At 36.7% G+C, this 23,820-nt stretch overlaps 8 protein-coding genes and 1 long non-coding RNA gene across 20 annotated transcripts; 4 read left to right on the top strand and 5 right to left on the bottom strand.

The window, feature by feature from the left end:
• Positions 1 to 465: 465 nt before the first annotated feature.
• LOC26529575 lies at positions 466 to 777 on the bottom strand. Its single transcript, XM_015178913.3, has one exon. The coding sequence runs from the start codon at positions 771 to 773 to the stop codon at positions 609 to 611; it is 165 nt and encodes a 54-aa protein (XP_015034399.1). The 5' UTR covers positions 774 to 777; the 3' UTR covers positions 466 to 608.
• A 1,620-nt stretch (positions 778 to 2,397) lies between these two features.
• LOC111518377 lies at positions 2,398 to 2,660 on the bottom strand. The gene has a single exon (XM_023174917.2). It carries the CDS (start codon positions 2,658 to 2,660, stop codon positions 2,505 to 2,507), a length of 156 nt encoding a protein of 51 aa, XP_023030685.1. The 3' UTR covers positions 2,398 to 2,504.
• Positions 2,661 to 5,006: 2,346 nt separating this feature from the next.
• On the bottom strand, positions 5,007 to 9,293 carry LOC111518364. Of its 7 annotated transcripts, none has more exons than XR_006953971.1 (8): positions 9,084 to 9,292; positions 8,592 to 9,018; positions 8,127 to 8,527; positions 7,644 to 8,061; positions 7,147 to 7,578; positions 6,681 to 7,075; positions 5,917 to 6,616; positions 5,007 to 5,849 (listed from the first exon to the last, which is right to left on the bottom strand). It is a non-coding gene; the product is annotated as an uncharacterized LOC111518364 (long non-coding RNA). The 7 variants fall into 7 exon arrangements; XR_006953970.1 differs by having other exon boundaries at positions 6,681 to 7,070; XR_006953969.1 differs by having other exon boundaries at positions 6,681 to 7,100; positions 7,167 to 7,578.
• A 115-nt stretch (positions 9,294 to 9,408) lies between these two features.
• Positions 9,409 to 9,768, top strand: LOC26530044 (cytochrome c oxidase assembly factor 4 homolog, mitochondrial). Its single transcript, XM_015178934.3, has one exon. The coding sequence runs from the start codon at positions 9,565 to 9,567 to the stop codon at positions 9,766 to 9,768; it is 204 nt and encodes a 67-aa protein (XP_015034420.1). The 5' UTR covers positions 9,409 to 9,564.
• Positions 9,752 to 10,213, top strand: LOC6640090 (peptidyl-tRNA hydrolase 2, mitochondrial). Its single transcript, XM_002063569.3, has one exon. The coding sequence runs from the start codon at positions 9,752 to 9,754 to the stop codon at positions 10,163 to 10,165; it is 414 nt and encodes a 137-aa protein (XP_002063605.3). The 3' UTR covers positions 10,166 to 10,213.
• LOC6640091 (GTPase Era, mitochondrial) lies at positions 10,143 to 11,537 on the bottom strand. Its single transcript, XM_002063570.4, has 3 exons — positions 11,234 to 11,537; positions 10,467 to 11,172; positions 10,143 to 10,409 (listed from the first exon to the last, which is right to left on the bottom strand). The coding sequence occupies exons 1-3, from the start codon at positions 11,486 to 11,488 to the stop codon at positions 10,222 to 10,224; spliced, it is 1,149 nt and encodes a 382-aa protein (XP_002063606.1). The 5' UTR covers positions 11,489 to 11,537; the 3' UTR covers positions 10,143 to 10,221.
• Positions 11,538 to 11,853: 316 nt separating this feature from the next.
• LOC6640092 (tubulin-specific chaperone E) lies at positions 11,854 to 15,229 on the bottom strand. Of its 2 annotated transcripts, none has more exons than XM_023181986.2 (7): positions 14,721 to 15,229; positions 14,280 to 14,665; positions 13,819 to 14,226; positions 13,283 to 13,755; positions 12,803 to 13,226; positions 12,458 to 12,740; positions 11,854 to 12,391 (listed from the first exon to the last, which is right to left on the bottom strand). In XM_023181986.2, the coding sequence occupies exons 3-7, from the start codon at positions 13,912 to 13,914 to the stop codon at positions 12,096 to 12,098; spliced, it is 1,572 nt and encodes a 523-aa protein (XP_023037754.1). In that variant the 5' UTR covers positions 13,915 to 14,226; positions 14,280 to 14,665; positions 14,721 to 15,229; the 3' UTR covers positions 11,854 to 12,095. The 2 variants fall into 2 exon arrangements, with proteins under 2 accessions (XP_023037754.1, XP_002063607.1); XM_002063571.4 differs by having other exon boundaries at positions 13,819 to 14,221.
• LOC6640638 (facilitated trehalose transporter Tret1-2 homolog) lies at positions 15,228 to 16,727 on the top strand. 2 transcript variants are annotated; one of them, XM_047010085.1, is made up of 2 exons: positions 15,228 to 15,528; positions 15,626 to 15,725. In XM_047010085.1, exons 1-2 carry the CDS (start codon positions 15,312 to 15,314, stop codon positions 15,664 to 15,666), a joined length of 258 nt encoding a protein of 85 aa, XP_046866041.1. In that variant the 5' UTR covers positions 15,228 to 15,311; the 3' UTR covers positions 15,667 to 15,725. The 2 variants fall into 2 exon arrangements, with proteins under 2 accessions (XP_046866041.1, XP_002063608.1); XM_002063572.3 differs by having other exon boundaries at positions 15,236 to 16,727.
• Positions 16,728 to 16,737: 10 nt separating this feature from the next.
• On the top strand, positions 16,738 to 22,493 carry LOC6640639 (transmembrane protein 164). 4 transcript variants are annotated; one of them, XM_047010086.1, is made up of 5 exons: positions 16,738 to 16,755; positions 20,795 to 21,360; positions 21,428 to 21,528; positions 21,594 to 21,909; positions 22,039 to 22,493. In XM_047010086.1, exons 2-5 carry the CDS (start codon positions 20,838 to 20,840, stop codon positions 22,086 to 22,088), a joined length of 990 nt encoding a protein of 329 aa, XP_046866042.1. In that variant the 5' UTR covers positions 16,738 to 16,755; positions 20,795 to 20,837; the 3' UTR covers positions 22,089 to 22,493. The 4 variants fall into 4 exon arrangements, with proteins under 4 accessions (XP_046866042.1, XP_015034281.1, XP_015034280.1 ...); XM_015178795.3 differs by lacking the exon at positions 16,738 to 16,755 and adding an exon at positions 17,706 to 17,782 and having other exon boundaries at positions 21,594 to 21,768; XM_015178794.3 differs by lacking the exon at positions 16,738 to 16,755 and adding an exon at positions 17,707 to 17,782.
• Positions 22,494 to 23,820: the final 1,327 nt, after the last annotated feature.

The following is a 23,820-nucleotide window of genomic DNA, read 5'->3' as shown; positions in this document are numbered from 1 at the left end:
TTCTGTTGATGTTGTTGTTGATGTTGATGTTGATGTTGAGGTTGATGTTGAGGTTGATGTTGAGCTTGAATCTGTTGCTGTTGATGCTGTTGTTCTTCTACGGAATGGACAGAGTGGGGAATGAAATCTGCATGCCCAGATGAGAAAGGTTGACTCAGCGAAGGGCACAACAAACACCAACAACGTGGAAACAACCAACAAGTAGACCCAAAGAGTTGATAAATTCATGTTGAATTGATTTCCTCTTTCGTTTAGTTTTACCTATTTGAAAGCGCAAGCAATCTTAACTGACTTCTGTGATCTGGCTAAATCGTATTTATATTCAAATATCAACTATTTGCACAGATAATCAGCCTTTAACTGTAAAGTTGTGTAATCTTCATGAAGGGATTGACGTAGTTTCTGCCCTACAGTCTAACAATAAGACAGCTGACAACTGGGCCCTATAGCCTATAACTATTCATCTCATGAAAAAAGATAGTTTTTGCTTTATTTGTGTTGTATTTATTTTAGAGTGGCACGTTTCTCTTGTTTCATAGTTTAAATATTGTTTACATAATGTTAGTAAAACGTTCCCAAAGTTATATCCTTGATGTTTCTGATAACTGTTATCCACTAGAACTGCTGGATGCCGCGGTTGTTGTGCGGAATGGACATATCCGGGCACGCAAAAGGCAAGCAAACAGAAGGAAAGTAGACTCAGTGCTGGGCACAACGGACAGCAACAACATGGAGACAAGCAGCATATAGACCCAAAGAGTTGATGGATTCATGGTGAGGAGACCTTTACTGACTTCTATGAAAGGGCGAGTTCGTATTTATATGAAGTTATGATGTATTTACACAGATGATCTTCACATACATAAGGAAGTACATAAGTGCGGCTAATGCAAATGTTGCAAAATTACTCCCATATTTACTTATTCCCCTGTTTTTCATGATTCTACAATATGTTGCCAATGGAATAAAGTCGGGAATATGTGGAAACTTGGATACATGAGTCTGAAAATTAAACTGTTTTTGTTTTGATCACTAACTCCTTGTATTTGCCGTCGGACAAAATAGATGGATATGAAGTGTATGAATAATATTGAAAAATACCAAAAGAAGAATTTTAGAGTTTTTGGTCTTGCTTATTCTATGATCCTTCAAAATTTTTGATATTTTCATGTTTTTTTTTTAAGTTTTTCGTATTATAATTCTACTTATGCTTGTTTTTCAACATTGTCGCATTAGCTGTCGCCCCTGCGTATACGTTATTTTTTGTTTGATAAACTTTTTGACAAAAAACGCTTGAAATTATATAAAAAAAAAGGACCATAATGATCAGATAAGATTATGTGTTACATTTTACTTGCCTCGGCTTTCAGCATATTGTTTCAGAATTTTAAAAAAATATTCCATTCCCATTCCGATTGCTAAATATTTCGAACCAATCGGTACAAAGTAAGATATTCCCTGTCAACATTTTTATTTATATAAATTTATTTAAATATACACGTGGAAGTGGAAAAAATCTATTCAAGAAGGATTTTTTAAGTTTTTCAATTTCAGCTGAACCATCCATTCGAAAATCCTTACTTTTTTTTTTGATTTGTTTTAATATTTTTGTAATGAAAGTTGAATCCAAGGTTTGAAAACTTCGAAAACTGTCAACAGTTTTGCTGTGTGCTGTTGCTTCTGCTTCGGAAACTATGAACAGTCGAAGCAAAAGCAACAGCAAAAAACCGAAATCAGAAAATCTGACAGCAAAAGCAGCAGCAAATAACCGAAATAGAAAATTTTGACAGCAGCAGCAAACAGCAAAAATCCGAAAGCAAAAAACCCGACAGCAGCAGCAATAGCAAAAACCCGAAACAGATTGCTTTGATAGCAACAGCCAAGTTATACATTTTAATTCTAGGAACTGTTCCGACTGTTGCTATTGGCCAAATTCGGAAGTCGACGAAAGCAGCAGTCGGAAAAATAGTCGCAGCAGACTACTTGATTCTTAATTTTTGGCCTACTTTGATTTTACCTATACATACTAAATGACTAATTGATAATTTACATGTATTAAAAGATTTTCTGATTTCGGTTTTTTTCGGAAGGAAAAGCAACACTATGTATTTGTTTTCATATTTGCTAAACAGTCACAGCAATGAATAGCACAAAATTTATGACTTTTGAATCATATTTGTAGGCAAAAGTTGTCTTTCCTACTTAGAAAAAATGACATAATCAAATATTTCGGTTTTAGATTAACATGAAGAACCCTTTTAGCTTATAGAGACACTAGTTCTGAATGCCGAAGGACATTTATCTCCTTATTATATGTATAGTTTGTTGAATTCCTTGATAGACACACACATAATTTTGTAGATTTTATAATTAATATTTTAATATTAAAGTGGCATTTCGTACATCTATTTTAGTAAGTATATTTTTCCTAAAAACTAGTTATCTTGCTTTATCGGGCAATCGTCTTCGTTATTAGTTAATTAAATGCAATTTTAGCCATTAGACTATTTCGTTGTTGTAGTTGTTGTTGTACGGAATGGACAAACTTGTAAACGAAATAAGCAAGCCCAAAGGAGAACTGTTGGCTCCACACTTGGCAGGACGAACAGCAACATTAAAGATACCAGCAGTAGATTAAGCCATAACACGGATAGATTCATCGTTCATCAATCGATTTTAGTTTCGATCTAATAGACTTTTAAATAACACACTGACTTCTAGTCAAATGCAATGCTCGTATTTATATCAAAATTATGATCTATTTGCACAAATGCTCTCAAGTTGACCCATTGAATTGTCTTTGACCCATAAAATATATGTATTTAGACGACTGCGTTTACCCTATTCATGTTTTGCATGTTCGGCCTACTTTTAAAAGCCAAAACACAGTCAGTAATAACCTTTTAAGCCCAAAGCAGCTGTCAACTGGTCATTTGACTAACTTAAAGCATTAGAATTGAATATGGCAGTGAATAATGATTACACTGTGTAACAAAGTTTGTTAAAATTTAGTTTAAATTGTATCAAGACCCAGCAAAGTAATCGTAAAACTAAGAAAAGCTATTGACTATTCATTTTTGGGATTTAAAGACTAACCATAACATGAAATTTATATAAGTTTCTTGCATTTATGCCTTACAAGACTTTTCCTTAATTTCATCTGCTATTTTTGGATAAATATCCAAATGAAATTAGCATTTATTTAAGTGTGTGTGTGTGGTTAATATAAATGTCTAACCAAATTTGATTTGCCATTTGGAATTCCATAATAAATTCTGTGCGTGTCAAAGAAATTGAATTAAATGATTTACGAGTCGTAGGCGTAAAATGCCAAGAATTTTTTGTTGTTCCCATTGTTAATTAACAAACCCCAACAACAAAAAAAAAAAAAGAACATACAAACCACACAAATACAAAAAGAAAACCAACAGACAGTAGAACATTTTTTTATTTTTTTTGGTATTTTTGGTAAGGGAAAAATGTTAAATAAATAATTAACTGCAACAAATTAATGCTGAAAATTCGAAAATGCTTCAATGAGCAAGCACAAATGGAAAAGTCTTGTTATTGTTGTTGCCCCACAAAGTTTTTTGGCTAATTGTTGCCTCAAACATAAAGGAGGAGTGGCAAGAAAGAAGAAGAGAGAGAGTGAGAGAGAGGGAGATAAAGATGGATGGGAATAAAGGTCAGAACTAATTAAATCAGCCAATTTTCTTTTCGCTTCCCTTTGAATAATTCTAGTTAACAATCCATTTGGTTGGTTAGAAAATGATTACGTGGGAAAAATGAATTTCCCATTGAAATAATTATATAATGATGATGAAGGAAGTCATTTTTATATATGTATTTCCAATCAGCATTAGTTAATGAACGGAACTAAGCTTGTGCTTTTAAGCTAGTTAAAGAAAGAATGCATTTTCTTGACAAAAAGAATTTTTGTTTGCAGTTTCTTTAACATTCTTTGTTCATATTTCTTCAATTGCTTTCATCTGCACCATTTCCTTTTTTTGACTTGGTCTGTGCTTTCTCTCTTAACTTTACCCCTCTCTCTCTCTCTTTCTCTTCCTCTCTCTGACATACGTTTCACCCATCTGATGGGTATTAAGTTAAGAGCACTTGATAGCCATCCGGAAAACGAGCACAAACAAAAAATAAGTGAAAATTGACAGACAAAAGGATGTAAGAGCCTTACGAATTCCTGAGCAACAATGAAAAGGAATTTCACACAAAATAGAAAACTTTTTTTGCGGCCAACTGTGGCAATTAACACAAGTTTTCTACCTATCAACGAAGAGTTTGTTCAAAGTTTTATTTTTAAATAGTAAAACTGCCAAACAGCAGGAACAGGAAGCGGAAGTAAGCTAAAATGGCGACGCAATTTGCATATACAAAAAAGCTTAAAATGTAAATGAATTACAAACCATATTTTTGCGTTGCCCAACACTTGGTAAGTGCGTCATGTAAAACGTCGCAGTTACTCCCCACACAAGCACACACAGACACACACACACATAGACATACATACATGTGTTTCTTTGTGATGGCCACGCGCCGCAGACATTTTCATGAATAATGCATCCGCGATATAAACAAAAAAGAAAAAACCTGAAATGTAGACAAAGGATAAAACTTGCCATAAACAAGCCCGTCTGTCGCTTGGTGGGTCGGTTGGGTGGAATGCCTTCAAAATCTAGTGAAATCTAGCACAACAATTAACAAGAAATAAACACCAAAAATGTTAATGCCTTGCGACAGTTGCTGCAACCGAATTATGCAAATTTGTGTTTAATTTTAACAAGGGTTTGCCCCCCAGGCTTTTCCTTTTAACTGTCGTGTAACCGCTGTAACAAATGTGTCACACACACACACACACACACACACCCATAAATCTAAACCAAAGATGAATTATGAATGAAGTTTATGGCCACGTAGACTAAGCTAAAAATCATAAAACGTTGAAATTTTTTAAGATGAAAATGTTCTAATCAATTGGACACATCTGAAAATTCTAGAAAGAAAGCGACAATTTATTTATTAATGACCTGTACTTAAGTGTACCAATGGCTTGAATCCTACTACTTTAAGCTTGGATGCGTTAGTTTCGTTGAGTGGTAGGATATTAGGGGGGAGTGTTGCGTTGAGTGGAATGATGACGGGGGGGAGTGTTGCCTTGGGTGGAAGGATCACAGGGCCAAGGGGTTTTACCTTGGGTATTACCGTGGGTTGCAGCCTGATAAGGCGGAGTGTTGTTTTGGGTGCAAGGATGATAGGGGCGAGTGTTGCCTTGGGCGGAATGATCATAGGGCCAAGGTGTTTTACCTTGGGTTTTGCCTTGGGTTGCAGGCTGATAGAGCGGAGTGTTTTCTTGGATGGTAGAGTAGGGGGGACTTTTTTGGGTGAGGGGCTTGGGGGACTTGTTGTTTTAGTTGGTGGGCTAGGAGAGGTCGTTGGCTTAGTTGGGGGGCTTGGGGGGTTAGTTGTCTTTAGACTTGTTGTCGGTGGTGGTGGTGGAGTTGTCGGTGGTGGTGGTGGAGTTGTCGGTGGTGGTGGTGGAGTTGTCGGGGGTGGTGGTGGAGTTGTTGGGGGTGGGGGTGGGGTACTTGATGTCTGTGATCTTGTTGTTGGTTTTGGTGGGAGAATTGTTGTTTCGGGTGGGCTTCTTAAAAACACTAGCTCGCGCGGTTTCGCATGGCGACTTCTAATAGCTTCTGCCAGCTTTCCAAATTGACTCAATATATCGCCAATATCTTTGAAAAAAGTTCCACCGGCGTTCAAGGCATTTCCAATGGTTTCTACTGTCCCCGCAAGACCATCCTCCTCAGCTCTAGTGAATTGCACAAGCAATAAGCCTTAAAAAAACAAAAAAAAAACATTTAAATTACTTTTAAAGTGAGAAATTGATTGAAAATAACTTACCCAATAATGTAAATTGCAGTAGACAAAATTTCATCTTGATTTACAAATCTTTAATAAAGCAATCTGATGTTTCTTGAAGCGTATTTATTACATTTGAGCGTAGCAAATTTAAATTGTAAACTAATAACCATATTAATTAAGATTTCATTGACTTTTTTTAAAGAAGATTTTATAACCAATATAAAGTGAAATTTCACAGTTGAACATGTCACGAGGCATTTCAAGTAGGAATCGTATAAAATTTAATCTATAATCCCAGAGCAAACTTTAAATTTAAATGATATGGCTTTGTTGGAAAAATTGAATTAAATATCAATGCCAAATAAAAAACAGTTGAGACTTTTACTCAAAATGTTGTTGGGGTAAATCTGTCTTTTTTGGGGGGAAAATCGAGCATTTTAAGAAGCAAATTGTTCAGGGATTTTGAAATTTGAACGGTTTCATAGTTAAAACTCGGTTCGGTGAGTTTGCATAGACTTTTTTATTTATGATTTACTTTCAACCTTATTCCATCCTGTTTTATTATTGTATCGAGCTAATTGATGTCCGGCCAACATCTCTCCCAGCATTCCAGCTCTCCACAATTTGTCGCCAAGAAATTTAAATGCATTTCCAGCATTGTTTACAGCATTTTCAATGGCAGCGGCTGCGTTTTCGAGACGATTTCCCTGTGCCCTAGTTGATTCCAGATAAATTAGAACTTCCAAAGATAGGTAGAAATTATTTAAAAATAGAAATTACGTGAATTACAAATATCAACTTACACAAAACAGTCAATAAAATTAAATGGAATCGCATATTGTCGTAAGACTGTTGCAAAATATAAAAAAGATCTTTTCATTTCAAGCTGTTTATATAACATTTAACCGTAGAAATTTGGATTGACCTTAGTCTGTAGACAATATAATTGATATTTCATGGACTATTTACTAATAGAAGAGTGTAATTAAAGTTAGAGAAAGAAATATCCATTTCTAGTTCAACGAAAATCTTTCAGAAAACGCCAAGTTATTCTGATCCAGCTAATTGAGCTCCTGCTAACATCTCTCCCGCCGATCCAGCTTTCCATATATAACTGCCAATTTTTTTAACTAAACTTCCAGCACCAGTTATGAGATTACCAAATAAATTGGTAACGGAATCGAGATAACCCTCTGCTCTAGTTGAAACCAGAAAATATAGAGCTTTCAAAAATAAGTAGCAGTTAGTTTAAAACAGAAAATACACTACCTTGAGAAATGTTAACTTACACAAAAATAGAATAAAGTGGAAACGCATATTGTCGCACGAATTTTGCAAAATATGAAAAATCTTTCGATTTAAAGCTGTATATATTACAATTAACCGTAGGAATTTGAATTAGATTCGCGCTGTTGTCAATATAATTGATATTTAATGGACTATTCACCAATAGAAGAGTGTAATTAAAGGAAGAGAAAGAAATATCCATTTCTAGTTCAACGAAAATCTTTCAGAAAACGCCAAGTTATTGTGTTTTAAGTGTTTGAGATCCTGCTAACACCTCTCCCGCCATTCCAGCCTTCCACACATAATCGCCAATTTTTTTAACTAAATCTCCAGCACTAGTTATGGGATTACCAAATAAATTGGTAACGCAATCGAGATAACCCTCTGCTCTAGTTGAAACTAGAAAAATTAGAGCTTTCAAAAATAAGTAGCAATTAGTTTGAAATAGAAAATACACAAAAAAAGAAATGTTAACTTACACAAAAATGTGAATAATATTAAATGGAAACGCATATTGTCGTACGAATTTTGCAAAATATGATAAATCTTGGCATTTCAAGCTGTATATATTACAATTAACCGTAGGAATTTGAATTAGATTCACTTTGTAGTAAATATAATTGATATTTTATGGACTATTCACCAATAGAAGAGTGTAATTAAAGGATGACAAAGAAATTTCTATTTCTAATATAACAAAGATCTTTCAGAAAACGCCAAGTTATTCTGTTCCAGCTAATTGAGCTCCTGCTAACATCTCTCCCGCTGTGCCAGCTTTCCATATATAATTGCCAATTTTTTTAACTAAACTTCCAGCACCAGTTATGGGATTACCAAATAAATTGGTAACGGAATCGAGATAGCCCTCTGCTCTAGTTGAAACCAGAAAATATAGAGCTTTCAAAAATAAGTAGCAGTTAGTTTAAAACAGAAAATACACAACATTAGAAATGTTAACTTACACAAAAATAGAATAAAGTGGAAACGCATATTGTCGCACGAATTTTGCAAAATATGAAAAATCTTTCGATTTAAAGCTGTATATATTACAATTAACCGTAGGAATTTGAATTAGATTCGCGCTGTTGTCAATATAATTGAAATTTAATGGACTGTTCTCCATAGAAAAGAGTTATTAAAAATGAAATTTTTGACTGTTAATTATCGAATAAGAAAACATCTAGTTATTCTGCTCCAGCTAATTGCATTCCTGCAAACGTCTCTCCCATCGTTCCAGCTTTCCACAAAAAATTACCAATATTTTGAAGTATATTTCCAGTACTTTTTATAGCGTTTTCAATATTATGGGCAATGGATTCGAGTTCCTTTAAGTCTGCTGTAGTTGTTTCCACATAAATTATAACTATAAAAAGTAATTACAAAGTATTTAAAACTAGAAATTCCATGAACTCCAAATGTTAACTTACACAGAAATGTGAATAGAATTAACTGAAAATCCATTTTGTCGTATGACTTTGACAAAATATAAAAACAACTTGGCATTTCAGCTGTATATATTTTATTTTCCCGTAGAAATTTGGATTAGGTTCACGCTGTTGTCAATATAATTGATATTTTATGGACTGTTCTTTATTATGCAATTGAAAAATGCACCGTTATTAATCGGAAATGAATATCTCCCAGGCAACACCAAGTTAATTTGCCATTAAAAACCAATTATTCTTCTTCTTTTTTCTTAAAATGGTTTAATTCTTCCAAGCTCTCCCAGCAGTTCAACATTCCATAATTTATCACCTGCATATATCAAGAAATCTCCAGTAGCAATTATGGCTTCTTTAATAGGATCGAAATTGTATTCAAGGTCATCTGGCGAATCCTGCAGATATAAATATACTTTTCAAACGATTTTGATTAAAAATCGTTTAGAGCAAACCACAATAATACAAAGGAGAACTTACCGAAACATGCTAAATGCAAAAAGAAACGCATCTTGCCAATAAAAATAAATCAAAACGTTTCCACTTTGAGCTGAATTTATTTTGTAACCTTGACAATTCTTATTAGTCAAACACTTTAAAACGTGCCCAACTTAATCTAAAAATAATTGTTATTTTATGGTCTCCACTAGACTTTCACAATGAAATGAGCTAGTTTAATGAATTCTTTTGTGTTGTAAGAACTTAAAATTCAAATTTCACAGTTCCCGATGGAAGTTATCGATTATCGGTTCGAAGTTGGACTCAACGGCTCAAATAGTGGGGCGCTTCGACGGAAATAGTGGGGGAAACAGCTGTTTTCTGAGCTGGTGAAAATATTTTCAAAGTTGCAAAACTCGGAAAAATCCAAATACACTAAACGCTCTAGATCAAAATAAAACGCACAAATTTTGAGGAGTAGCCACGAGCGGAGCCGTTACATAACCCTGTGGGATTGTGAAACATGCCCGGAGCTTTGGAAAGCGAGCAAGATCCCGTCGAGGTGATGCTTAAAAAGACCGGCTGCATCGATCTACATTACAAGGTGCAAGAGTGTATAGCGGAAACGGGGGACTGGCGCATGTGCCAGGAGAAGGTCAAGGAGTTCAAGGCCTGCATGCAAAAGTATGTGGACCAGCAGAGTAAAAAATATGCCAATGTTAAGTAGACTTCTTCGGAAGCTACTAAGTTCCAGTGTCCCAACGTCCACCAAATTGGCTCTGATAGTACGTGGGGATCTGAAAATGAGTAAGGGCAAGACGGCGGCACAATGCGCTCATGCCGCAATTATGTGCTATCAGAATGCGGCCCAGGGATCCCAGGAACAGAGTGCTCTACTTCAATATTGGTGCCGCATGGGCCAGCCAAAGATTGTGCTACGGGTGGAGAACTATAAGGAATTGGAGGACTTACAACTCAAAGGAAGGGAAGCCAAAATGGTGGCTGCATTGGTACGGGACGCTGGACGTACACAACTCGAAGCGGGAACTGCTACTGTACTAGGTCTGGGACCAGCCCCAACCGAAGAAGTGGACAAACTGGTTAAGCACTTGAAATTGTTATAGTTGTTTTTTCTTTTATTTTGTTTTGATTAAAAATTAATAGATACTATAGAGCAACGTTAATTTGATTTCTTGCCTGTCGTCGCGAATGTGGAAATGGTCAGAGAAACAGCCTGACCAAACATCTCCACCAAATCGGAAGTAACACGTTCCGTAATTTGTCGTAGTTTGCCATTAGATTCACCGCAAATCAAGCGCTCTATGCGTTGAGTGGGACACTGCACTTGAACCGAAGTATAAATGACATCTGGAACAGGATTACAAATTTAAATTGGATCAGTTTAGGGCCCCCATTTCAACTTACTTTTCTCCACGCTGTAGTATTCCAGCTCGCATTTTAAATTGTAGGGTATCTCCTGTGGTAAATAGTCCAGCAGGCGGGCACGTACGCTCTCCACAATTAGGGCTTCGGGGCTGGCATCTGTATGAACATCTGAGGCATATTTCCACGCTCTTGGCTTGGCCAAGTCCTGCAGATAGTCCTGCAACTCATCCAGACCATTTCCAGTTAAGCCTGACACTAGGAAAACATCGTGAAAGTGACTCCAATTGGTTGTACGTTGCCTTAGACGTGTGTCTACGGCTGGTTCCACTTGCTCCACATCATTTCGCACAGGCACACCCTTGGTCGATCTCTTGCCCGTAAGCGTGTCATTGGTCAAGGTTTTGATTAAATCCAAAAGGACACGCTTCGATTTCAGTACATCAATCTTGTTCAGTATGAGAAAACTTGGCAGATTAGCGTACGCCTTCAAGGTATCCAAAACAGTTGGATGCAATTCTTTGCGTGTCCAACTATTCGAGGCATCGTGCATTACGGCGATAACGTCGGCGTTCTGTATGGCATGGCGATAGGAGCTCTTGAAGCTCTGCTCTAAATTATGCTTTCTTATCTCGCGTTGTGTCACCAAGCCGGGAGTGTCGTGAAACACCAATTGTGTCTGTCCCGTTGTGCAAATGGCTGAATGTGATTTGCGTGTGGTATGCACCTTGGCCGAAGTGGGACAAACCTGAGGGATTAAGTAGATGTCTTGGAAGATTGCAACTTGTCTTAATATTTCAAATATTTACTCTATGGTTTATAATGTTGTTGATGAACGTGCTCTTTCCCACATTGGGTACTCCAATGACAGCAATGTGCAGAGACTTTTGCAGGGATTGCGTCTGCGACGTCTCCTCTTGGCGTTCGGCCTCACTGGTTGGGGGCGGCGGCGTGGCGGAGACTGCTCCATGGGTTTGGCTGGCGGCGTTCAGGTTACGTACATTAATCAGTAGAAGATTATGCGTTCTATGGCCATTTAATAACTTTAAAACTTTTCCAAACATCTTGCTCTTGCACAGAACACAGATTCGTAACCAACAGCTGATTTCAGCACAGTGGCGCCGTCTTAAATTACGGTGGCGCCATTCAGTGCGCAAAATAATGTAATTTAAATTCTAGAAGATGCAAGAACAAAGAAGTCAACGAAATTCAGTTCCTCACTCAAGATCATGAAGGTTATCTGTCCAAGTTTGTTCCAAGATCTTTCCATAGATCACTGCTATATAATTATATAATATCTGAACAAATGAACCCGTTTTTTCCTTTTAGTCTTCTTATTTAAAGAATATATTCTCAAAGCTCACTGTTATACCCTTTTAAATATAAACTTCAATTTTTTTCCGTTAATGGCTTGTTAAACAAAACAAAATATAAATATTGCGTTTAATTGCATAATGGAAATTTGAACTTATGTGTGTACCTAAACAATAACACTGTTAATTTTTGTTGCAAAAAGCAATTGCTGGGATATCAAGATCCAGTCACAGGATTCGAAAATTATAATAATTAATCAATAGAAACTTTTTGAATTTAGACATTTTCAATTTTAAGACTAAAATACCACAAGGAAATACCAAAGAAAATTGGATAAGCTAGGAAGAATCAAATTTTTCACTGAACCAAAACTGTGTCATGCTCCTGCACGGAATAGAAATCCAATGTTTTGGCATTATTATCCAATGGGACGACCAATTCTGGATGTTTGGCATCAATATAACAGAGTTGTGGTGTATTCCCAGCCAAATGGAAATGTTTCATAACCAATCCCTGCAGTGTTTGTACTGTAATCATCCGTGGCACCTTTTTCTCCCAAAATTGGCCACTTGATTTATGGAGTATACGAACTTTAATTAGATTGGATTGCTTGATTTGAGGACGAGGCACAAAATCAATTGGAGAGCCATATTCTAAAATGGGGTAAAAACGCAGAACTGATTAATTGACAAATTCATTTCTAAACTAAGTAAGCTTACTTTTGACCAGCAAAGGATATGTGCGATGCTTTCTGCAGAACTCCCTTAAAGCATCTGCTCCCTGTTGCGTGGCCTGCAACCAATCGACAGCATATTTCTTCCAGATATCATACTCTGCGCCACGTCTTTCATCTGGCATAACCTCAGCCCGATTGATATATTGTAAATTGGCTATGCTAGCCACTGCCTTGGAGACCATTTCATCAAAATTCGATTTCAAATGCGGCGTCTTGCTCAGACGCTTTAGTTGTGGCAATTTGTCCAATTCATTAAACGCATCCGCCTGAAGAAAGAAAATCACATTAATCCCCATCCATCTGCCATTTGTAGTAGGCTAATAATTACCTCATTCCAAATGGGATTGTGTAATAGATTGAGCTGCTCCAGTGACATGAATATGTTTAGTTTTAATTGCGGATCACATTCTGGTAACTTAATCTCCTCTATACCATTCTCCATGAGATTCAGGGAACGTAAAGTACGTATATTTCCCAATTTGCACACTTGATCAAAGTCCATTAAATTTGTACGATGCAAGTCCAGTTCCTGGAGTTGCCTGAAAATGCTTTCACAGTTCACCACAGACAGTTGACTTAGAGAGTTCTCTTGGAGTCCCAATGATATGATGTCTGGCCACAGCAGAGCCGTCTGCATGACATCCTGCCAATCGGCGAAGCCACAATTACGCAAATTTATGTGCTTCAATTGACGAAAAGATGGCTCCAATTCAGCAATTTGTTTAGTTGTGGGCAAAACCAAACGATTAGAGCTAAAACAGAGAGCAATCAGTATTGATTTCTCGTAGTGGGAAAGACTTTTTCTTACCTCAAATTTAAATTATTCAAAGCAGGCAATTGCTGGGCTATACTGGCCACAATCTCCCAGTTCCAGATCAATGTATGACTCACATTCAAGGTGGTCAAATGCATTAGATCTTTAAGGTAACCAGCTGCATTTACGGGTGTCTCATCCACACTTATCTCTGACAATTGCTCGAATTTGCTTTGCTTGCGTGCAATCTTATCCATGCCCACCACCTCAAAGAGTGAGGCCTGTAAGTTGGCTTGGGCCTCGCGTATCAGACTGGCATCCACATTGCTGGAATCATAGTTGACATAACGCTCCCGGGCAGCATCCTCCAAAGTGGCACAAGGACCAACCTTGCCAGGACGTATGAAACTGCCCGCTGTGGGCAATTGGGTTTGGAAATAACGTTTGCCCTCTACTATGCCATTGTGTTTGCCACGCATTCCATCATCCCACTCGATACCCAGCCAGGTTCCCATATGACCACTCACCTAGGAAACAAGACCCATTTGGAGAGTTGGTAATGAATCATATTGAAGGTTTATCTCACTTACCTCGCCCACATATTTCACTGTGCCATAATTATTGGCTATTTTAATGCGTGTGCCCAATGGATAAAACAGCTGCGCCTCATCAATAATTCCAACCATTGTTGTTGTTTTTGTGGTTACAGCGCCCACACAAATACACACACACAAACAGAGGAAACACAGTCACAACAACTTTCGAGTTGTTTGGTTTGTTTTAGCCTTTAATATGGGCTTGTATTTCTCTTGTTATGACCGTTTCTCATTTACCACATGGACACACAAATGTGGGCAAGTAATTTAATAAATAAATATTAAATGATTTTCCACAAATGTAAACCAAAACAAAGTATGACAAATTTCTATTTATTATCTGGCAACACTGACAACAGAACAGCGTTACCAGTGCGGGCTCTGCAATGGTTCGTGTCTAGACTAGAATTTAAGTGTCAGACTTGGAAAAAAATAACTGTTACATTTAATCTTACCTTCTCTCGCAATAGCTCTGAATTTCTGAGGATTTAATACCATTTGTTTTATGCAGACTGTCCCAAAGTTTTCAACCTCAATACCATCAGATAATTGAGCATAATATGATCTTCAAGATAGTCCAAATCATAAATGGATTTCTTTAATTCCATCAAAAATCTATTGCGTTGTCTCTTGAGAATACCTTTTGCACGGTTATAGTCCACTCTATAGGTAAATATATAACGTCCTCGTAACGTTTCCTCCAACTGCAGCAATGTTTCCAATTTCTTGTAAACCAAAACAAAGTATGACGAATTTCTATTGATTATCGGGCAACACTGACAACAGTCAACACTGCGAAACAGCGTTGCCAGTGCGGGCTCTGCAATGGTTCGTGTATAGGCTAGAATTTAAACGTCAGACTTGAAAAAAAAATAGAGTGCTACATTTTATCTTACCATCTCTTGCAATAGCTCTGAATTTTTGAGGACTTAATACCATTTGTTTTATGCAGACTGTCCCAAAGTTTTCAACCTCAATACCATCAGATAATTGAGCATAATATGATCTTCAAGATAGTCCAAATCATAAATGGATTTCTTTAATTCCATCAAAAATCTATTGCGTTGTCTCTTGAGAATACCTTTTGCACGGTTATAGTCCACTTTATAGGTAAATAGATAACGCCCTCGTAACGTTTCCTCCAACTGCAGCAATGCTTCCAATTTCTTGTACATATTGAAGACTTTCTGTTTCAAAGCCATTGATAAGCTCACAAATTGATCTTGACGTTCTTCAGCCCAATGCAATAACTCTGAATGGGTATTATTTGATACAGCAAGTTGTTGGTTTTCTTTGAAATAACTCATAGCTGAAGCAATATTCATAAAAGTTTCGCTTGTGATATTTGTGAATTTGGGAAATAGTGTTACTCTCAGAAGTTTTTCGATTGTTATGAACATTTCTGTAATATACTTATACAGGTTTATACACCAGGCCTACTGGTCTCCTAGAACTACAAAACACCCAAGATCTTAGTAGGCATAATTATGTCTAGTTTTTGGGATCAATCGGAATTGCATAATCAATATTTTGCAAGTTTTGCTGCCTCATTGGGTGGCCTAGCAGTTGGAGCCTCGGTCGGTTGGTCGTCGCCGGCTCAAGAATTTCTTGCGACGAAGTCTTTTCTTGAATTTAGCTGGATTAGTGGAGCTCTTTGGCTGGGCTTTGCTCTACCCGTTGGCCTACTCGCCCATCATTACGGACGTAAGCTGATCCTGCTTTTGATTGTCGGTCTATTAAATCTCGGTGGCTGGGCTCTTTTAATTTGCATTCCGGATATTTATTACCTGATTTTGGCTAGATTTTTCCATGGTTTGGCTGCTGGAACGTATTTCATTGTGACGCCATTGTATATTATGGAAATTGCTAAAAAGGATACCTTTCAAATCGCTGGTCGTTGTCTACATGAAGTCCTCTATGCCATTGGTATACTCTTTGCCTTTGGGTTGGGTAACTTTCGTAATTATGATATCCTATGCTATGGCTGTGCTCTCTTACCAGTGCTCTTCCTGCTCTTTTTCATATGGATGCCTGAGACTCCGGTTTATTATTTGTCCTATGGTAATGTAGAAAAAGCGGATGAATCAATGCAATGGCTACGCGGCAATAGCTATAATACGACGCTAGAGTTGACCAATTTGAAAAGGGAAATCGAGCAACAGCGAACTAATTCTCAAGGCATAATCCAAGCGCTTAAACATTGGCGCACTCTAAAGTTTCTAATCATTGGCATTGTACTTGTATTTCTGCAACATTTTACTGGATCCACCGCTATCATATCGTATGCTAATTTCTTATTTCGGGAAACTGGAGCCACAGAGTTCGATGCTCTATTGTCCTGCATGTGCTTTGGCCTTTCCATGTTGTTGGGTATACTAATTGCCATTGGCCTGCTAAAAGTGATGGAACCACGTGTTATTTTGATCCTGTCCTGCATCTTAGTCCTGATGCTAACTGCTGCTGTGGGTGTCCATTGCAAGTTGCGTAGAATTGGAGATCCTTTTCTTGGACACGTTACCTGGTTATCGGTTGTCGGCCTTTGTTTCTATATATTGTCACGGGCCCTCGGCTTGGGCACTTTAATCTATTATCTCATGTCCAAATTGCTAAGACCTGAAATAAGAAGTCTTGGTTTTGGCCTTATCTATTCGATGAGTGGAATCTTTGGCTTTGTCAATGTGAAATTCTTCCCCAATTTCTTAATGGCTTGGGGTCAACCAATTTTATTTTTCTTCTACACTGGCATTGGAGGATTGGGATTACTTTTTATATACATTATGCTACCGGAAATCAGAAATAGGACAGTAATGGAAATGCAAATGGATAAATCAACTGTTCAAGATCCTCTTGGAGAACCTGTAGTCACAGTAAAGAAGAAATAATTACAACATCTTTAACTAAAATCGTTTGTGTTCTTTCTCCTGGCCTTGGGTAAGCTGTCCTCTAGTTAAATTCAAGGTCAGGAATGACCCTTATAAATTAGTCACATTCCACAGGTATTGACAGGTGTTGTTCACTCAAGTTTTCATTATCTTACGAGTCAGACAGTTTTTATATGCATGACTACCTACCTAGTATAATCGATTTATCGATTGATTTGTTAATACACACACACACACACAGACAGACGTCTGAAATTTTCACAAACTTTGTATGTCAACTTTTTTATGGCCTTTGCTTAAATTACCTTTAGTCAGACACTTTATTACAATATTATTTTAAATACAGATGCGCAAGGTATATCAAAAGATGTTCCCATCTACGATTTCTCATATATTTTTGCGGAGAATTTTCATTTAGATTATGCCAATTCTTAATTCGAAAATTCATTCACCTTTTACAACTTTAATTAAGGACACTTGTCTAAAGAACTTGTGTTTTTCAGCTAAATAAACAGAAATTCTAAGATTTCGTTTTAAAAAGAAAGCTTTAAGAACATGTTGGCTTATAAACTCTCCGCTTATTTTAAAAAACTTTATTTTATTATTATAATTAAAAAGAAGGTTAACAACTTAGACGCTTAACTTACTCGTTGCCAGGAATTTTAGCTGTTTAACATATTAATTTTATGAATTTAAAGTTGGTTCTTTAAATAGAAAGTGTATACAATTTTTGTTAGAGGTTTTTCAAATTTTTCTTCAGTTACTTTTATTGCAATCTAATCTAAGGTCATATCCGGCATAGATTTAGTTAGCCCTGTCATAGAGATATGGCGTTTTCAATTGCATAGAATCGAGCCCTTTTGCTCGAAACGTCACCTGACGTTTCGGTTTTTTCCGTCTTCTTCTTCTGGCTGTTTTTGTTTGAGCGTATTTTTCTGGTTGGCAATTTACCGTTAATTATTGTTACAAACAGTTAGATTTGTTCGCTTGTCGGAAATGGTAATGTGTCGCGTGCTCTCGGTTAGTCACCGAACTTTATGATATATAGTAAATTGGCCAAATCAAATTATATCTAGGTAAATTTGTGACACAAAACCATTATATACATATTTATAATATGTCTATAAATTTGGTTATATTACGTGTGTATATTTACCCCTTGCAATTGATTTTGATACGTTGAAAATTTGTTTTTCAAAGTGTTGATTTTATTATTATTTGCTAAGTTGTTGACAATTACGACTAAAATTAAATTGTTATGAATTATTAGAGAGGCGGCTGAAAGAGTGAGTGATTTGTTAAAGAAGATAATGAATTGATTGTACAAGAAACTCAACATGGTAACTATTTCCTGAGATTAAATTGTGTTTTTAAATGTAGGTCGAGGAGTAAAGCTACTAAAACTGATAAAAATAGATTCACAAAACCTTACAGAAGTAAATCTCTTGTTTAAAAAGATTTTTTTAACTGCTCAGCCACAATTTTAGTTTTTTTAAAATCGAATTTTCATTACTTTTTCTTGGAATATATAGAGAAAAGATTGTCCTATCTATCTAATATAATGTTTTGTTTTTCAAATCAAAAACTGATAAGGCCAGACCAACAGAGCTAATAAACTCAAATTGTTACTTTAATAAAAATATTGAATAAACTTCTTTGTTACACAAAAAAAGAATTGGCCAAAAGAGCAAACTTAAAGAAAGGGAAATCCAAAAATATGGGATTCAAGGACAATTTATAAAACTTTTGACAGCTTTTCTTACACTGTTCAGTCAAAAAGACTAAGTTTCGACCTCACACTCAAGATTTTAAGGTCAAATCCAAGAGGTTTTGGCTGCTGAGAGATTATATACTCACCCTTTAGGCTTCTCTTAAAAGCAAAAACAGGATAAACAAAAGAAATTGGAAGCCAATTGAATTGAAAACAACAATGACATAAACTATAAAAACAATTTGAACTTGTGATTTATATAGACACTTTATAAACGTAAATCTGTTATATATATTTCCAACGACTGCGTCATAGAAAAGATAATCTTTTTATGTCCATTCTGGGTCAGACTGTCACACATATTTTGTTGTTGTCGTCTTCGACGACGTCGTTGTAAGCCAATTTACGTTCATGGCACGCATTTTGTATGCATATATGAATATCAGATGTTATATACACTTTTACCTACCCCCTGGATTCAAGCAAAACTTTGCCGGCATCATTTGGCGCCCAATTTAACCGACAGAGAGAGAGAAAGAGAAAAGCTTCTAACTACAAACGTGAGAGAGAAAGCTTTCTCTCTCTCACACACACTCTCCCCCCTATCAAGGACAATGGTGTGCTTCGAGAGAAATAAGGGATGAGAAGAAGCAAATAGACGCCAGTTGTTCGACTGCTGCCCAACACAACGTTTCGACTGTGCCTTTGGCATTTCGCAAGTTTTCTAAGCAATATGCAAAAATAACAACATCAAAAAAAACGGGCAAAAAATAAAACATATATCCAAATATATGTATATTAAGTGACTGAAAAACATAAATTTAGAATGTATGCTAAACGAGATCTATGCTCGTTTCTATCGGATCGAATGCAACGATTTTGTCGGTGAGACTTGCAGAAGGAAAGACAGAACGAAAAAAAAAGTAGTGCAGCAATCGAGGCGAGCTTTAAACATCAATTGCAATCGGAGGCCACGTGGCCACAAACAACGAGCTCCGGGAGCAAGACTCTCATAGGTAATTTGAATTTGTTTAGCGCAAAAAAACAACAATTGGAAAAATCGAAAAATGGAATGGAAAATGGAAAAAGTGGGGAAAATGTCGCCAGACGTTGTCTGACAATTTTAGCTGTTGTTGTGGGTGGCAGCGCCCTCCTCTGACTCTCTCGCTCTCTCTCTCTCTCGCTCCCTCTCTCTGTCGCCTCTCGTCCGCCTACTCGTCGGTTTATGGGAAAGGTAGATTGCTACCTACATACACACAGCTGACGGAAAAATAATGAGAAGAAAAACAAAAACTAAATTGTTTTTTTTTTCATCAAATTATTTTTGCTGCTGTTGTGGGCCCAATTCTCTCGCTCTCTCTCTCTATCCCTCCATAACAGTCTTTTTAGCTTTCAAGCTTTGCCTCTCTCTCTCTCTCTTTCTCTCTCTCATGCTCTTGACAATGAAATGACAACCCCTTGCCGCTTTGTCATATCCTTGTGTCCTTCATCGAGAACCTGGGAACTGCATTTTGATGCGCTGTGCCTAAAAGTATGCTTCAATCTAAATTTACAATAAAACCGATTTACCTTGCTGATATGTATGTATGTATGTATACATATATGGATTTAGGTAGGGCTCTTGGGGCCAGTTCTTGGCTCGTTGCCAAAAGTGGACAGCTGCGGCAACTGTCAACGCTAACGTTGACATGATTTCCACATTTCTCAATATTTTTTTTACAAATCTCCACCGGGAAATTCAACAAGCGACCCACGCCTAAGTCTCTTGGCAATTGGCCAAAAGAATAAAAAGTTGCAAATAAGTAAGAACTGCATTTGCCAAGGAATGCCAGGGAATGAGGCGGAAATAATGGCGCTTGCCGGCCATTAACGGTTCTTCTCCTCTTTCTCTCTCTTTCTATTTCCCTCTTTTTTCCACTCGCAGTTGTTTATTTTGGCGTTTAACGTCTTCCGGTCGGAACAAACCAACAAAAATAAATAAAAACACATCATTTTAGGGTCACAACGGCTTTTGGATGCCCTTTAAGAAGAAAGTTTCTCTCCCCAACCTAAAACCCTTTCTGATATAGCATTTATTCCAGGCAGCCACGGATCTAAGGTAGTAAAGTGTCAAAATTGGATTTCTTTGGGGCAAATTTCGTCCTTCTTCTTCTACCTAGAACCACCCTTGATTCTAGGCATTGCCCATTCCCTGGCAATCATTTTAAACGCTTTACAAACAATAAAACTTTTTGTTTTTTTTTTGGTTTTAAGTTGTTAGCGGCACGCAAGTCTATTAATAATATATCATAGAGTTAAGTAGAAGGGTTTGCAGTTAAGTTAAAGATATATATATTCAACATTAAAGAAAAAGACTTATGATAAATCTTTTTTGCAGTACTTTTTTTAAACTGACAGCAAACAGGAACTTAGGCGACATCATGGATTGGGATTGGGCAGTTGGTGGCATTACAGATGAGATACCAAGGACAACGGGACCAGAATGCATCAATTACATGACCGAACGGAGACGTAATATTGAGACGGTCCTGCTGTCGGCCCTCTTCATCTTCATTATGTACAGATCGTGGAAACAGTTGGCACCCATTAAACTACCTCCGCCTCATGAGATACAAAAGACCCACAGTGTTACACGTCTCCTGCTAATCATCGTGATGTCCATGATCTTTGGCATTGAAATGGGTTTCAAGCTAGCGGGTCGTTCGATGATCTTTGCCTTGAATCCTTGCCATGTACAAACTTGCCTGCAGATCTATTTGCTTGCTGCTAAGCCCACAAAGACAACCACAGCTCTGTTTCGCATACAGATGAGCAATCTCAATGGACCATTTCTGGCCTTTCTCTTTCCCGAGGTGGAGGGACGTACATATCCCTTCGAACAGGCCACATATTGGATACAACATGCATTGCTCTATATTATTCCCATTTATATTCTAAGAAGTGGTAAGTAGAAGCTCATTTTTAATGTAATATTCATGTGATTTTAAAATAAATCCTTGCCTACTTATAGGAGCATATACCATAGAGGATCTTGGAGATTTTCATTGGGCTAAAATAGGAACTGCTTTTATGTTGTTCTATCACTTTGTGTTACTCTCTCCACTATCTATAGTAAGTTTTGCTGGTTTTGCTGATCAATTAATTGACTAATCCACCTCTTCTCATTCTTGTCACAGTTCACGGGCATCAATCTGGATCACATGCTATGTGCCGCCGTTTCTGATCCATTTCAGGGTCCAAATTACAGACTGTTTGCCTGTTGTCATCAGACCTTACTTTGCCCATTACTGAATAAGGGAACAGTATTCTTGTTTGGTTCACGCAAATCGCGACTAAATTCCAGTGATAATGGTGTGCATAATAATGTCGGTTGTGAGAATTTAAATTCAGAAATGCCCATGTACCATCAATTGAACACACAGCAGGAGTATGCCACCGCTGAAGAAGCGGAGGAGAGTCTTATGCGGCATCGCTATAATGCCCATATGCAGAGTTAGTAAATAATAAACGAAAAAGAAAACTCTCCATAACCTCGAAATATTTAATTCTTTTAAAAAAGTTTTAGAATATGTTGCATTTCTTGACTTGTATCTCCTCCTGATAATATTTTTCTCTTTTTAGATGAGGCTGCCATTACTGAATACACTATGCCCACTACGAAAATTGACTAGTATAGAGCCAAGGATCGAGCTGCTACATCCGAGGAAAAAGCAAGGTTTAAGAGTCCGTTATGCAAGTCAATTTCAAAACTACATATAGCAATTTTCAATTTGACATTTTAGGCGTTTTGTAGTTAGTCCTTCCCTTAAATTGTGAGATATGTATATAATATTTCTACAATTAAGTCGACAAAATTCATGCTCATCGAGGTTATTAACCTAAAATACACTCTACAATAACAAATAAAATATAGAACACACATAAATTTACGGTTCAATTAAATATAAAGTTATGCAAGGGTTTTTTTTTCTGTTATTTGGTGAAAAATTAAAAAATGATACAACCATGTAAATTTGCTGTAAATTGTAAGAATTCAAACTGAGGCAAGATACAATAAATAATCCAATATAAAAACCGACGATAAAAGACCCTTTTAAAAGTCAAAATCACGTATAATTACATTCAAGTATTTATTTTTCAATTCATTGCATTATAGACATAAAATAAATCTATTGTATATATATTTTATTTAAAAACATAAAATTTGTTTTTCATTTTAAATAAGTTCTTACAATTAAAAAAAAATAACGGACGAGCATTTTATTTAGATTCAATCACAAAAAATGTGTGTTGGGTATCTTTTAGTCACTAGAAATGTTCGCTGTTCGCTGTTCGCTGTTTGCTTTAATCAGTGGTACCAAATCTACACCAGCAAAAAAAGCTAGAAAAAAAGAACAAATGGTGCATAAAAACATCACAAATTTTGGGAATAAAACCTAAAAAGAATGCAGGCGCATTTTTGTTAAAGCTGCGCTGAACACAAATAAACATGTACGAAAAAGCGGAAAAAATTAAAAATTACCGCTGCCCGCCGCTTGCCGATTTTCATCGCCAGATTAAAAGCCAGATTTAACAGGGAAAAAGCCAATTTGGCAACACTAGTTAAAAGCGAAGTATTTGTTGTGGCGGTCGGCGGTATTTTTTTTATTGTTTAGTTAAAAAAAAACGTGCTGCCAAAAAAAAAGCTTCATTTGTGGCAAAGGATATCGATGGCAATTAATTAATTTCGGTAAAAGTGAACTTTGAACTCGAACGGTGATTAACTAATTAGAAGCTTTTCGTGGAAAGTGAAAGAATTGCAGTGCTTTTTTTATGCGCCGCAAATATTCTAAAAAGGAAGGCAAAATTGCGGCACAGAACGAGCAGAAGAAAAGGAGAGAGAGAAAAAGAAAAAAGAATTTGCAGACCACCATCCAATTGATAATACAATTTATAAATAAAATACAAGAGAATGAAAGCCATTTCCATTTGATAATTTGATAACAATAAGAATATTTAATTGACTCAACAAAAAGAAAAAAAAAAGATACTGGGCAGCGGCAGCGACGTTACCGTCACCGTTTACGGAACATGTGTGTGTAGGTGTGTGTGAGTGTGCTGTGGGGAAGATGCGCGAAAACGTCAATTAATGCAACAAAAACAATCGGCAACAACAAACACAAGAATAGCAGCAGCAAGAACGTGTGCGGAGGAGGCCAAAAGGTGCGAATGAAGCGCAAGAAAAAGAAGAAAAATCAATAGAAAATCAAATAGAATGGCAAGCGACGTGTGAAGGCAGCAGCAGCAGCAACAGCAACAAAATGTATCGACATAGCGGAACAAAAACAACAACAACGCTATTAATAAATACAAATACAAATAATATGCAAAATTGCGTAATTTACTCTAGAACAAAATTATAGA

This window comes from Drosophila willistoni, assembly GCF_018902025.1.
Source record: "Drosophila willistoni isolate 14030-0811.24 chromosome 2L unlocalized genomic scaffold, UCI_dwil_1.1 Seg196, whole genome shotgun sequence".
Taxonomy (NCBI): Eukaryota; Metazoa; Arthropoda; class Insecta; order Diptera; family Drosophilidae; genus Drosophila; species Drosophila willistoni.
Note: the sequence above shows the minus strand (reverse complement) of the source record. Positions and strands in the feature narration are given on the sequence as shown.

What these genes read in the sequence shown, in the direction of transcription:
- LOC26530044 (XM_015178934.3), top strand. Translation starts at nt 9,565, where the DNA reads ATGCCCGGAGCTTTGGAAAGCGAGCAAGATCCCGTCGAGGTGATGCTT.
- LOC111518377 (XM_023174917.2), bottom strand. Translation starts at nt 2,660, where the DNA reads ATGAATCTATCCGTGTTATGGCTTAATCTACTGCTGGTATCTTTAATG.
- LOC26529575 (XM_015178913.3), bottom strand. Translation starts at nt 773, where the DNA reads ATGAATCCATCAACTCTTTGGGTCTATATGCTGCTTGTCTCCATGTTG.
- LOC6640092 (XM_023181986.2), bottom strand. Translation starts at nt 13,914, where the DNA reads ATGGTTGGAATTATTGATGAGGCGCAGCTGTTTTATCCATTGGGCACA. An exon ending in CAGTGAAATATGTGGGCGAG is followed by an intron (nt 13,756 to 13,818) that starts GTAAGTGAGATA and finishes CTTGTTTCCTAG; the next exon opens with GTGAGTGGTCATATGGGAAC. An exon ending in ACAATCCCATTTGGAATGAG is followed by an intron (nt 12,741 to 12,802) that starts GTAATTATTAGC and finishes TTCTTTCTTCAG; the next exon opens with GCGGATGCGTTTAATGAATT.
- LOC6640091 (XM_002063570.4), bottom strand. Translation starts at nt 11,488, where the DNA reads ATGTTTGGAAAAGTTTTAAAGTTATTAAATGGCCATAGAACGCATAAT. An exon ending in ACAACATTATAAACCATAGA is followed by an intron (nt 11,173 to 11,233) that starts GTAAATATTTGA and finishes TTAATCCCTCAG; the next exon opens with GTTTGTCCCACTTCGGCCAA. An exon ending in ATACTACAGCGTGGAGAAAA is followed by an intron (nt 10,410 to 10,466) that starts GTAAGTTGAAAT and finishes ATCCTGTTCCAG; the next exon opens with ATGTCATTTATACTTCGGTT.
- LOC6640090 (XM_002063569.3), top strand. Translation starts at nt 9,752, where the DNA reads ATGCCAATGTTAAGTAGACTTCTTCGGAAGCTACTAAGTTCCAGTGTC.
- LOC6640638 (XM_002063572.3), top strand. Translation starts at nt 15,312, where the DNA reads ATGTCTAGTTTTTGGGATCAATCGGAATTGCATAATCAATATTTTGCA.
- LOC6640639 (XM_047010086.1), top strand. Translation starts at nt 20,838, where the DNA reads ATGGATTGGGATTGGGCAGTTGGTGGCATTACAGATGAGATACCAAGG. An exon ending in CATTTATATTCTAAGAAGTG is followed by an intron (nt 21,361 to 21,427) that starts GTAAGTAGAAGC and finishes GCCTACTTATAG; the next exon opens with GAGCATATACCATAGAGGAT. An exon ending in CTATAATGCCCATATGCAGA is followed by an intron (nt 21,910 to 22,038) that starts GTTAGTAAATAA and finishes TTCTCTTTTTAG; the next exon opens with ATGAGGCTGCCATTACTGAA.